Raw genomic sequence first — 14,403 nt, 5'->3', positions numbered from 1 at the left:
ATTGCAAGACTGACCACAAACCTTGAAATTGGCAAATTAGGTATTTGCATTAACCAGGATTAAGTTCAACTGTGTATGGAGTAAAACTCAAAATAATAGTGGCATGAACAAAATAGTATATTTTCTCTCACACAAAAGAATTTTATGGTAGGTAGTCTAGGGTTGATAGGCAACTCCATGGTCATTAGGGCCCAGGATCTTTCTGTCTTTCTTTTCCACTCTCTTAGTGAGTGGCTTCCATCCTCAATGTCATCCATCCAATGTCAAGGCCCAAGTTGGCTGCTGGGCCTCCCATCATTATATCAGTGGTGTAGTCCAGGAGATAAGGGGGAAGAACAAAAGAGGATCTCTTCTTTCTTTCTAAAGAGCTTTCCAAAAAATATCACACAAGATTTATGTTTACACCTCATTTGTGAAAATTTTAATGGGTAGTCATACACAGTTGCAAGGGAAACTGAAAAATGTCTTTTATTTAAGTGTGTCTCCATACTAAATAAAATTGGAGTTATGTTATTAAACAATGTACCAGCGATACCACAATAATATCACAATAATGCTGTGCAACAATCACAAAACCTCTGTGACAACAATTGCTTAAATGTCTAGGATTATCTGAGGGTCAGGTAGGCAGCTCTTCTGATTTTGAATGAGCTTCTCCCTTGCCTAAGAGATGATTAAATATCGGATTACCTAGACTGGCCTCAACCGAGGTGGGGAATGGGACTAGCATGAACCAGCTCTGCTCTACATGTTTCTCATACTCCAGCAGATTACCCCAGGCATGTTCTTATGGACTAGCAATAGAAACACACAGAACCTCTTGAGACCTAGGCTCAACACCAGTACACTGACATTTCTGCCCTGATTTGATTGGCTTAAAGCAAATGATATGGGTTAGGGAAACATGCACTTTATGTTTCCAACTTTAAAGTCACTGACAAATTACATGGCTAGAGGGAGGGGCAAAGATTAAAAATCATGAATACAATCTGCCCCAAAGAGAAAGGGAAGATGGGTATTGGATTAGGCAACTAGCAGTCTGTGCCACAGTGTTTTTGAGTCTGTGAAAGATTTATGGTACTAGACTTTTCCCCATTCTATGTCCTGTTGTAAATATGAGGGAATTATAATAAAAGCAAAGAGAGAAAAGAGCTAATATATGTTGTACGTGAAATTATTTACTTATCTATTTCTTGGCTCATGTTCGGTTACTAATAGAGTAGGTATTAATCTTAGCACTCATCCTATCCTCCACGGTAGACAGAGACTGGCCAAATGTACCCAAAACCTGACTTTATTTCTGCCAAGGCTACTATGCTACATTTATCAACTTAGAAATTAGGGTGGCCACGTGACAAGTACTAGCCAATAGAATGTGAGCAGAAGTCATTACTACTCCAGGCCTGGTTCATAAAAACCTCCCACATGAATCCCCCATTCTCTCTCTCTTTCCCATTCACTGGATGAATGGAGGGTACTCTGACAAGGGCAGAACCATAGGATAAAATGTTAGCTTAGAGCAGAACCACTCCTGTTCCCTGCCCTAGAGTCACCAACCTGCCCCGGGATATTAAGTGAGTGAGAATTAAACCTTTGTGGTATGAATACACTGAGATTGGGAGGTTGTTTGTTTCAACAATCAGACTATCCTACTCATATATTATCTTCCAGATAGTAGTATGCATTCATTTTCTCTCTTCCAGCCTTGCTAAAAATAAAAGTAATAGCCTGAATCACCTGCCACCTTACAAAAGAAATTCTTCTATTAAATGAAAGGACACTTTTTACTATAAGATTACCATATATATCAGTGAAGATAGGGTTCCTGTTTACAGTGGCCCTAGCATAGGTTGGGGTTTCCCCAAGAACCCTTATTCTTCCACCATTAATCCATTCCAACCTGGATTGCTGACAAGAGAGAGAATTGAGACAATGGAGCTCCAAAAGGTGAGGTGATATTCAGCACTGTCTCCAGTGACTCTAACAACTCCTTATTTGGAATCAACTTATAATTTCTTCAAAAATAAAGGCGGTGCTAAAAATGACTCCTGGCCATTTATTCAATGATCAAGCCAAACATGCAATACATCTGTCCCACTACTTACTAGCAAGCAAGAAAAGGATGAGAGGTCAGCTACCGGTCGACTTGAAGGCAATGTTTGTAGTGGCTCCTGACATTGCAAAATTAGCATATTAAGAGGGCAGAGGAAAGGGGAAGCTAGGATGAAAGCACTAGCCAAAGAACGCAAGGGGTGTAGAAAAACAGCCCTGCATTGTTATTTGCCTTTTGCTGACTCATCTTCCTCTTAGGCTGAGAAGCAGGGCTGTTTCTTGTTTGCAAGTAAGGACTCAGTAGGGCAAAGGGGAAAGTAGATTAGTCATCCTAGGCATTTGTGATGGCAGGCAGCAAGCTTTCACATGTGTGTAAATACACATATGCTAAGAGTTTGAAACAGAATTTGCCAACTATCACATGGATTCTCATAAACACAAAGATATCAAATAGTGACAAGAGCGGTTGAGTTTGACGTTGAAACCGAAGACTGATCATAACTGGCTGCTTTTTTGTGATGTCTCATCAAATCTAAATCGACTTCCAGATTCTTCAATTTTCATGCTCTATGAAAGGAAAAAAAAACATAAAATATATAATTAAGCATGGGGGGCCTGGATGGCTCAGTCAGTTAAGCCTCTGACTCTTGATTTCGGCTCAGATCACGATCTCACATTTTGTGAGTTCAAGCCCTGCATTGGGCTCTGCGCTGACAGTGCGGAGCCTGCTTGAGATTCTCTCTCCTTCAATCTGACCCTCTCACACATGCTCTCTCTCTCTCTCAAAATAAATACATAACCTTAAATAGAAAGTAAACATAGGGTCTGGGTGCCTGGGTGGCTCAGTCGGTTAAGTGTTCAACTTCAGCTCAGGTCATGATCTCGTGGTTCATGAGTTTGAGCCCTGCATCGGGACCTGTGCTGACAACTCAGAGCCTGGAGTCTGTTTCCGATTCTCTCTCTCTTTCTCTCTCTCTCTCTCTGTCACTCTCTTGCTCACACTCTGTCTCTCTCTCTCAAAAATAAATAAACATTAAAAAAATTTTTTAAGTAAAAATAAAATAAAAATATATAATTAAGTAGAAATGAATACAAGCCTTCAGAGGCATAGAAATGAAAGAGTAAACACTTAAGAAACTCCAGTTGAACTTTATTTCCCTCCCAGAGAATTCTTGAAGGGTGGCCTGGGTCAGGTTATCTCTCAGTAGGCAGTGTAATGAATCAGAAGATTTTGTCCAGGGCTGCAGGCATCTCTTCCTGGGCTCTCAGGTGTTAATAAAGCTTGTACATCAAAGAAGGGGCTAAGGGAACAGACAGTATGCCAAAAAATATGTCCAGCTTTTCCCAGAACATTGTAGACTCAAAGTCTTACAATGATGTCATCTTTCTAATGAGTCTATATATTTTTTTAGTCTTTATTTCCTACCTGCAATCTTTTATTCTCTGGAAGTAGATGAATCCCACAATGACGAGGATAACCAGGAATAGAGAAAATTTCACATAGAGAACGATCAGTAAGGTTGATGGTGGAAATCCCAGGACTATGACACCTTTAAATACAGGCAACACAGGTGGGGTAAAGAGTCATTTCAAGATTCCTCTAATGAACAAAATAGGGTCAATTGTTTATTTTTTTTTTATTTTTTTTTCAACGTTTTTTTATTTATTTTTTTGGGGGGGGACAGAGAGAGACAGAGCATGAACGGGGGAGGGGCAGAGAGAGAGGGAGACACAGAATCGGAAACAGGCTCCAGGCTCTGAGCCATCAGCCCAGAGCCAATGCGGGGCTTGAACTCACGGACCGCGAGATCGTGACCTGGCTGAAGTCGGACGCTTAACCGACTGCGCCACCCAGGCGTCCCCAGGGTCAATTGTTTAAAAGAGACTTCTAAAATATACTTAAAAGTTCACAGACTGTCATAATCAAAAACATTTTCTAGACTACAATTCAAACGCTGCTAAGATATTCTTTCATGACAGAGTTTAGGAACTGTGTCTATATTTTATATACAGTCGACTTCCAATAAATATTTTCTGAATGAATAAATGTACAGTGAGTATCGTTAGTACTTTGCAATTTTATAAGAAAAAAGGAAATATACTTTCTAATTTCTGTGTAAATGTTAGTCTTTGGGGGTATTAACATTTTGAGCACTATCTGATAATACTTTTCACACGGAGGAGAAATTTTGTCACTGAGTTGCTGGAACCCCTTTATTTAGTAGGATATTTTATGTCTTCCTACTTTCATTTATTTATCTATAAAATGGCCCCCAGAATTATGAATAAATTATAATTATGAATAAATTATAAATAAATGAAAAGATAAAATGAAACTAATTAGGACTATCATTCTGAAGTTTTTCTTCTGTGAAAATGGCAACCAAAGTAAATTATTCTGACTCTTGGCTCCAAAAGTGATGTCATCCTGTTAAATAACCTGCTCATATACTAAACCAGAAGAATGTCAGACAGTCTCCTTCTTTGGCACTTTCAGAGAAGAGGAAGACACAGTCTCAGCCCTCAAAAAGCTCACAATCCAATTAGAGAAGTCCGATCCATACAAATGAAAAGATCACTTATAAGAGGGCAAACAGTGCTAAGTGAGCATTACAGATCATAAATCATCTAAGGAATAAGAAAACTGTATCAACTCCACCTGGGAGGTCAGAGCGAAGTGGAATTTGAACTGAGCCTTGCCAATAACAGGATTAAATAGGTTAAGAAAAGAAGGAAGAACTTGTAAAGGGAAAGAAATAATTTAAACAAAGACTTGAAGAATTCATTATCTTAATTCAAATATAATGGAGCAGAGAGCGGGGTACATAGAGATGAAGTCTGGGATGGTCTGAACCTAATTCTGTAGTTATTTGTATGTGTCAGGCACTGTGCCAGACCCTGTGGATACAAAAATGAAGACTATGGTTCCTACTCTCTAGGAGTTTATGATGCACTGGGAATCAGAGAAGCAGACCATCAATTACAGGACTATGAAGTACTCAGAGGCATACATGGGGCATTACATGAGCACAGAGTAGGAACAGCTAACCAAACTGCAGGGCAAAAGACAATTATCCCAGAGAAACTATATCAAACTAAGTTTTAAAACCTCAATAGAAATTGAACAAATGAAATGAAAGAAGAGAGTATGAGGAAAGAAATGCATTGTGGAGAAGTAGCAATTGCATGTATGACGTACAATTGAGGGGCCCAAACAGCCCCACATGCATGGGTACAGACCGAAGATTAGCAAGACAGGAGGCTAAGGAGAGTGGCAGATCAAAGGGGTTTAGCTTTCCAAGAGACAAAGAGAGGCCACTGGGGCTAAAATGTTTTTCATTTCAGAAAAATCACTCTGGCAACACTGTAGGTGATAAATTGGAGGGAGGTAAGCTAGGGGTCAAAAGACCTGTTACAAGGATATTGTAATAATTCTGGTGAGGGATGATCATGTGCTCACCCAAGCAAAGGAGAAAAAGAAAAAGGTCTAGATTTAAGAAAAAAAAAAAATTTAAGATAAAATCAGCATAACATAGTGACTGATTTTGAATATGGGAAATAAGGAAGAGCGATATTGTAGGATATCTTTAATTTTCTGGCTTGAGTCATTTATCAAGACAAAATATAAGTATGGAGCTTATGAAGGAATACAGAAGAGGGATTCCTTTTCAGGAATATGCAAATTGAAGTGCCCTTGATGCACCATTTGAAGACATTCAATTGGAAATTGGTTTTGTTCATATAGCCAAGGAGTTAAATCTGGGCTAAATATATATATTTGACAGTCAAGAATCAGGTGGTAGTTGGAGCCACATGTATGGATGAGATCCTTCAAGGAATAGGGGTAAAGGTGAAAAGAGAATACAGTCAATGATGTAACTCTTAGAAATGCCTTCCTTCATGGAATGAGTAGATGGAAATCAATCTATTAAGAAAATTAAGAAGTTGACTAAAGAACCAAGTAATTATGGGAAGAAAATAGGTGAGAAGAGAGGAAAGGCCATATCAAATATCACAGAGAAGCTAATTAATAACTTAGAGTTAAAATTTTATATTTCGTTTGACATCTGAGAGATCTTTGGCTTTTTGTTAGAACATTTCCTGTGCAGAGAGATTCCAGGAGAGTTAAGGAGTAGATGTGAGGTAATTTAGAAGAGACAGTGAATATAGATGCCTCTTTTAAAAAATCTTGGATATGAGTGAAAGGCAAGAGCTAAGAGTTTGGGGAAGTCATAGCATATACTTTTTTTTTTTTAATGTTAATTTATTTTTGAGACAGACACAGAGCACGAACAGGGGAGGGTCAGAGAGAGAGAGGGAGACACAGAATCTGAAGCAGGTTCCAGGCTCCGAGCTGTCAGCACAGAGCCCGATGCGGGGCTCGAACTCACGGACCGTGAGATCATGACCTGAGCCGAAGTCGGACGCTCAACCGACTGAGCCACCCAGGCGCCCCCATAGCATCTACTTTTAAACATGAGAGGAAAACAGGAAAGTTCATATAATCAACCTTAAGGAAAGGATTTGTGGAACAAAAAAGACTGAACAAAAGAGAGCAAGGATAATTACTGAAGCAGAGTCTCTCAGGACTTGGAAGGGAAAAATGAGTATAGAGTATAGGTTAAATATTTGCTCTATGGCAGAGAAAGTCAGACGGGACTGCAGATAAATGCATACACCTAGAGATAAGAAGTATAAAATAACAACCTAGAGTGGGTGGGAGATTGAAAAAGGAAAATAAGGATGCCACAGCATGGCTAGTGCATGAAAACATTATCCCAAGGGGAAGAAGCCAGTAATAAAAGGCACATATTATATGGTCCTGTTTATGTGAAATGTCCAAAATGGGAAAATCTATAGATATAGAAAGTAGGTTAGTGGTTGCCTAAAGCTGGAGGATTTCTAGAATTAGAGAGTGACAGCCAAAGGATAGAGGTTTCTTTTTGGAGTGAGGGGTATGTTCTAAAATTGACTGTGGTGATGGTTGCATAGCTGAATGCACTAGAGACCGCTGAATGGTACACTTTAAATGGGTCAATTGTATGGTACATAAATTAGGTCTCAATAAAACTACTGCAAAAATAATGAATAAGAGATGTTATGAGGAATAATTAAGAGTATGTGATGGCTTTTAATAGTATAATAATGAATACAATAGCTAAGATGTATTGATATAATCAATATAGTGGCTAACACTTACTAATATAAACATAAGAGCTAACATTGTGTTAGTATGGTAAATACATTAGCTGAAATATATTGAGTACCAACTATGTGATAGGCACCAGGTCAGGTAAATATATCATTCTTTTTAATTATCATAACTCTGTGAGGTGGGTTCTGTCATCCCATCTGCAGATGAAGAAAACATGAGATGTAACTAATTGGTGTGAACATCTTGTAATACATACAAATATCAAACCATTATGCTCTACACCTGAAATTAATTTACTGTGATATGTTAATTATATCTCCATTTTTTCAAAAGCCATGAGACAGAGAAATTAAATATTGTTTCAACTCACACAGCTGGTAAACAAGAAGCCATATTGTGCCAAAGGCTTTTCTTCTAACAACCAGGTTATACTTTCTAGAATAATATGAAGACATGGACCTTGTCTTTTCATCTTTATATGACAGCTTCAAACACATAAGAACATTCAATAAATATTTGGCAAATGAATTGATGTATAGGTTTCAGATGACAAGGAAGAGGAGGAAGGAAATCTTCTCTCTTACTCAGAGTAACAAAAAGTGGTGATTACAAGAAATAAAAAGAAGGAAGGGATAATTATTGTTCTTATCTATCTACTAAATAAGTATTCTTAAATTATATAAAAGTTTTGCTATTTTATGTGAATATTAATCGCAAAGTACAAGTCAACAGATACTAAGTTAAAAAAAATTTTATGGATTCCAGAATGAAAGATATTTAGAGAATGTATTGATAAGAAATTATTTAATTTATTCCTTCTATTTGACACAGAAATGGGAACTATTTCCCTAGCATACTAACACATTATTCAGTTACATTTTAGAGAATATCTTCAAATTAGGAACACAAGCTTTCTTACTTTCTTCTTGGTGACTCATAATCAATAGAGGAAAATGCTGAGCAACAAGTTCATTACTCTAAATAAAATAGGTGATTACCTTGATTCAATTCTATGGACAGACTCCTGTTGCCAGTCAGATGATACACAGAGCAGGACACATTAGACACCCGGTGGTCCTCCCAGCGGCACGAACTCTGGACGGTCACTGTGTCATTGCCCAGTGGCTCTTCCACAGTGTGACAATCTCCCCCTGGGGTCCAGGAGATCTGCGCCGCTGGCTTCCGTGCAGCTGCCCTACACACGGTAGCTCCATTCTCAAGTTGAAACAGCGTCACCTCGGGGGGCACTGCAGAGATGCAGGGGAAAATGCTTCAGTCTTAACACACGGATATGGAATAGAGAGTGACATCTGTATCAGTCCAAATCTGGTCATCTGACATCCCACAATATACGATGCTCCTTACCTAACACTGTCAGGTGATATCCATGATAGAAATGCCCACGAGTTGTGACCACTTCACACCTGTAATATCCATCATGAGTGATGGCCACTGGATGGATCTGAAGGGCGGGATTCCGATCAGGTCTGGAGTCCCAGGATATTGTCTCGTCACTACAGTTTATGGCCCTGGTCTCATTTGTATCTCTCCTGTAGGCTCTGGTGCAGGAAGGCTTGTCTCTGAGGATTATTTCCCATCTTATTGTTACCAGCACAGCTTTCTGGGTGATCGGAGGGCAAGAGAGCACAGCCTTTGTATCCACAGGTTTAGACAGGGAAGTGTTAGCTGAACACACACACAAAGCAAATGATGAACGAAAAGGTTGATAAAGAAATCCATGTTAAGTTTTCTACAGCATATTCCATAAAGTATACTAGAACATGATTTTGCTACACACAAAATGTATATAACATATTAAAAGCATTCCAAAGATAAACCCATTTTCTCCTATATTGTGTGTTTTTAGATAATCTATATTTATTATATGTGTTAGAAATATTTTAAGGCCTGGGGCCCCTGGTGGCTCAGTCAGCTGAGTGACTCTATTTCAGATCAGGTCAAGAGCTCACAGTTTCTGAGTTTGCACCCCACATCAGGCTCTGCACTCACAGCACAGAGCCTGTTTGGGATTCTCTCTCCCTCTCTCTCTGCCCCTTCCCTGGTCTGTCTCCAAATAAATAAACGTAAAAAAAATTAAAGAAATTTTTAAGGGCTTAAATTTGATTCAGAAGTTTTGATATGTATGAAACAAACAAAAAACACAATATAAAATTAATGGACAAAATCATTATATCTAATATTTCGGCCATAGAGACTATTAGGTTTCTCTAATAACTCAAGCTTCTCGGGATAAAAAGTGGAAAAGTTGACCCAAGAGAGAAATTTTCTTTCCTACGTTTCAGTGCGAGACAATAAATCACTTAATATCAGAATGAAATGCCTATCCCCAAAGGTGGGAATTCAGACAAACATAAATATAAGAAGCATGTGGTACTTTCATTATAAATAGCATGGTATTCCGGTTGACCAAGCTGCACAGTTTTTGAGTTGTTTTTATTTGGAGAATCACACAGTCATAAAATCAACAAGATCTTCCATCCTTCCTTCCCTTTGAATCACATGTATCCCACCAAACAGTTCGCCTGTGAACTTAGCTCACAGATTCTGTGTCTGACTTTCTACCTAATTATGAAGAATAAATGGAGAAGTACTCTCCTTCTGTCCATCTTTTGAAGTATAAATTAAGCCCTGCAACCTACAAGTATTCTGCAATATATATGCTCTGGCTCTCCCACAAACCTACATAATGTGTCCGTGGCTGGGAGGGGTTTGCTGAGAGCAGATTGGGGGCATCGCTTGGGACGCACCAGTGACGCAAGTGAGTGGCAGGGAGCTCATCACTCTCACATGAGCAAAACCAGTTGTGAGAGGGCAAAGCTATCCAGATGGCGCTTGTGAGTGCTAACCCCTGCAGTTGAAATCTCTCCTCTCCTCTTCTGGTGTCTCTTGCTTCTTGCGTGATGGACTCACGCCCTTGCATTTCACAAACAAATCACAATCCCATAACTATGTGAAGCAAGGGGGAGGATTTGAAAGCAGATCTAAGAGAGCAGTTAAATCCATGACTTAAGTGGCAACCCGCAAGCACAGGGAAAATGCACCTTCGCCAAGGTTATAAATAAGCACGAAGATGGCTGCTTGGAGAGCAGCTAGAGGTGGGTGTGGGTGAACATTCAGTTGCTCAAGGGCAGGATGTCGAAGATGAAACCACAAAGGGAAAAGGCTGAAGAACACGTTGTGAATTTTCTTTTGTGTTCTCAGGGGTTTGCACTTCTGCTTGTGAACAGTCTAAGGTTTTAATATTTTGCCCGCTATTGAGCCTCAAGATCAGACTCTATTCTTTTAAAGGAAATTACTAGATAATCAAATAATCATACGCATTTTAACAGGGGCGCTGTCTCCAGAGAAGTAGCTCCCAGGGTGAGCATCCCAAGCACCATGGACAATCTCTGTTCTTTCACCTTCCTCTGCTCTAGGACCCTCCAGCAATCCCCCTTCACCTGTGATGGGACTTCTGTGATTCCTGTTAGTCACACTTTCTTTGTCCTCCTCTTTCTCTATTCACACCTGTTGCGATAATTTGCCAGTGACCAGTCAGTCCCCCACACTCAGTGGGGTTGGCACCTGTCTAACAAATATAATCTCCTCACAGCCCTGTGATCAACTACCATGATTTCACCTCCTGGTCACAGAGGGATAGCATGTGGATTCTCCTATTGGCTCCAGAACCAGCAATCACCTTCCAGCTTCTCTGCATCCTGTGTCTATGACTCTCCTCCAGGCTCCTCCAGCCCTTCTGCACACAGACCAATCCCTATGAGATTTGGGGCTTTGCCCTTCTGTCCTCACTGCCAGATATTAGATTACCACCCCATCACCACACACCTGGATTCCTGCAGAAGTCTCCTGATGTCTGTGTCCGTCTCAAATCTCTCCCCTCTTCGGTTCACACCTGACCTTGCAGCAGGTCCAGGATTCTGGGACACGGGTGTGATCCCCTCCATCTAACACCCCTCAGAGACCTCTCCCTGCCTGAAGACAGCACTTACATGTCCTTGTGTTGCCTTTGAAAGCCCTCTTTTGCAGATGGACTCACCTTTGCCATCTTATCACGCCTCAGTCGCCCCCACACTTCGCAATGAAAACACCAAGCACCGCTGCATATCTGGGTCTTTCCTCTCACATCGTTCCTGCAGATTGAGGTGGCCTACAGACCACTCTTTGTCCACGAAAACGCTCCTCTTCCCCTAAGAGCCATTTCACATGCTGCCCCTGCCGTGAAGCCTTCTCAGAGCCTTGCTGCTTCACCTTCTCCTCTACACTCCCAGCACACTTGATGTGATTGCTCATCTCCTCTGTCAAATGCCATCTGTGCTGACATCTGGGCTCCCCCACAAAATGAGCCCCTTAGGGAGTTCTGGTGCTCTAGCTACTTTTGTTTGTCCACGTGTTCCCCACATGGCCTAGCACAGTGCCTGACAGGGAGGGCTCCATAATCCTCAGATGGAATGTGCACTGCCTGGGGGGAGGAGGCCCGGGATCATTCAGGGTCCCTCACACCTCAGCACTCAGACCATCATACTCCTCAACCGGGCTCAGGACGGCCCCCTGACCAGCCCATCAACCTGTTTCTAAGGAAGTTCAACACTTTTTCCCTTTAGTACTGGCCTGTAGAAAAAAATTAAAAATCATATTACCTTCCACAGGAAGTATGAAACTCCTCTGTTGTCTGTCCATAAGTGAACTGTTTGTTGAAGCTAGAAAATGTTGAGAGAAAAGTACATGAAAGCAATTTTAGAGACTTGAATGGAGTGCAAGCCACTGTTTATCCACATCATAGATACAACATGACAGAAAATTAGTTAACTGTAACCTAATTCCACAAAAAGCTTTACAAAGAAGAAATTAGAAGTTTTCCCATCATTATGTGTAAAAAATAAACCAAATCTCCACTGACAACTCCAAGTTCTGCCTCAAGTGAAGTAAATTTCCCATTTTATTTTTACCATAAATGGTAACTCTTTCCTTCTTTCCCTCTTGCCTTCCTTCCCATCATTCCTTCTTTCCTTCCTTCTCATCCTTTCCTTCTTTCCTTCCTTTTTCCTTGCCTTAAGTGAAGTGTGACAAGTATTGAGGGCAACTAATAGGACTGATAAGAATAAGAAATAAGAAATAGGAATAAGAAAACTGCAGTGAGCGCCCCCCCCCTCCCCCGCCTCCATCCCTAGCTAAGGGAACTGTCTGGGGATTAAGGGAGGCCACCATGACCGGCCAAGGTTAGTTCAGTATATGAGGGATTTCTCTCATGGGCGTTTTGGCCTCTACAGCCCTGAGAACTGCTCCTATTTTAAAGATACAGGCTGTTGTCTATGGAAAGTTCAAAGAATTTAGTCGTGATCGATACCTTTAAAGGGTTTTCTTCTATTCTTTGGATTTTACTTCATATGCCCTGTAGACATTGTTACTTTTAGTGATAAAGTGCATAATGTTCATGCTATAAACTGTTAACTTTTTACCATTTCAGTGGCTTCTCATTTTAGCCATCTTGGATGGGAATATTAGCAAGTTAGTTCTTAGCAGATATAACTAAATCCATGTCTGGATCGTATGGGATTCTATTAGAAGAGCCTGGTCTTGCATTAAGTGATGTTTTCATAACTGATTTGAGAGAAGTTTTCAAGCATTGTGTTGAATGATCTCCCAGTAGGCTGGAGTGTGAAAGAGACCTCTGCTGGGGCGCCTGGGTGGCTCAGTCAGTTGAGCATCTGACTCTCCATTTCAGCTCAGGTCATGATCTCACGGTTCATGAGTTTGAGCCCCACAGCTGGCTCTGCACTGACAGTGTGGAGGCTGCTTGGCATTCTCTTTCTCCCTCTCTCTCTGTCCCTCCTTGCATCTCTCTCTCTGCCTCTTTCTCTCAAAATAAATAAAAAACTTAAAGTAAATTAAAAGAAAAACAAGAAAGAAAGAGACCTTCTGGTTAATAAAGGTATTCCAGTGAGTGGAGGTGCGTTGAGAAATCTGCCTCTAGAATCAGATACCAAATCCTCCTACAATTGAGCAAAATATGCCTCCTCCCAAAGAATGCCCTGAGAAGAAATACCAGTCAATTACCCCTGAAGCTTCTCATACCAAAGATAAAACCCACAAGTTCTAAGGTACTCTTAAGTGTGCAAAATAATTATTTTCAGTAGAGGGAAAAAAATACTTGTTTTCACAAATATTCCTGATTATTTTTATGATGTTGGAAATACTTTTTAAGTTTCATTAATTGTTGATATACAATCCTTTAGTTTTATTATCTCGACTGGCAGCTAGTTGCCATAGAAGGCTGATTTCATATCAAGTATCACATCTTCACTGAAAATAGAAACCATTCTTACGCAGTCTTCCTTGAAGCTCTGTATACATCAAAGTAGCAAAATAAATGTGTCAAACTTCTGATCAATGAATAGTCCTGTGATTTCTTTCTTTAATTTCTTTATCTGAAACCAAATTTTTCCTGGAAGTTCAGAAAGGTTATAGTTTTCGGAGCACCCGGGTGGCTCAATTGGTTAAGTGTCCAACTTTGGCTCAGGTCATGATCTCACAGTTCATGCATTGGAGCCCCACATCAGGCTCTATGCTGACAGCTCAGAGCCTGGAACTTGGACTGGAGGGAAGATGGCGGCGTAGGAGGACACTGGGCTCACCGCGCGTCCTGCTGATCACTTAGATTCCACCTACGCCTGCCTAAATAACCCAGAAAACCGCCAGAGTATTAGCAGAATGGAGTCTCCGGAGCCAAGCGCAGACGAGAGGCCCATGGAAGAGGGTAGGAAGGGCGGAGAGGCGGTGCGCGCTCCACGGACTGGCGGGAGGGAGCCGGGGCGGAGGCGCGGCTCGCCGGCCAAGCAGAGCCCCCGAATCTGGCTGGCAAAAGCAGAGGGGCCTGACGGACTGTGTTCCCACAGCAAGCGCGACTTAGCATCTGGGAGGTCATAACTTAACAGCTCTGCTCAGAAAGCGGGAAGGCTGGAGGACAAAGGGAGGGAGAGCTGCTGAGCCCCCAGATGACAGAGCTCAGTTTGGTGGGGAACAAAGGCGCTCGCCATCGCCATCTCCCCCACCCATCCCCCAGCCAAAATCCCAAAGGGAACCAGTTCCTGCCAGGGAACTTGTGTGCTCCGCACAAACACCCAACTCTGTGCTTCTGCAGAGCCAAAACTCAGGCAGTGGATCTGACTCCCTCCCGC

The 14,403-nt window shown here is 41.2% G+C and overlaps 1 protein-coding gene across 3 annotated transcripts in view; it reads right to left on the bottom strand.

The window, feature by feature from the left end:
* Positions 1-392: 392 nt before the first annotated feature.
* The window catches only part of LOC121036239 (cell surface glycoprotein CD200 receptor 1-like), a 28,789-nt gene continuing 14,778 nt past the window's right edge, over positions 393-14,403 (bottom strand). For 2 of the 3 annotated variants that reach the window (XM_040484509.1, XM_040484511.1), the window contains exons 3-7: positions 11,866-11,925; positions 8,573-8,893; positions 8,206-8,454; positions 3,479-3,602; positions 3,182-3,353 (exon numbers count right to left, since the gene is read on the bottom strand). In XM_040484509.1, coding sequence (XP_040340443.1) covers positions 3,254-3,353; positions 3,479-3,602; positions 8,206-8,454; positions 8,573-8,893; positions 11,866-11,925 — 854 coding nt within the window. In that variant the 3' untranslated portion in view covers positions 3,182-3,253. Of the gene's footprint in view, positions 2,620-3,181; positions 3,354-3,478; positions 3,603-8,205; positions 8,455-8,572; positions 8,894-11,865; positions 11,926-14,403 lie in introns of those variants that run through there. The other variant, XM_040484512.1, reaches the window with a different exon arrangement.

The sequence above is a fragment of the Herpailurus yagouaroundi genome, unplaced genomic scaffold (genome assembly GCF_014898765.1).
Source record: "Herpailurus yagouaroundi ecotype Mexico unplaced genomic scaffold, PumYag 162, whole genome shotgun sequence".
Lineage (NCBI taxonomy): Eukaryota > Metazoa > Chordata > Mammalia > Carnivora > Felidae > Herpailurus > Herpailurus yagouaroundi.
The sequence above is the reverse complement of the archived record's forward strand: the minus strand, read 5'-3'. Positions and strand labels throughout refer to the sequence as shown.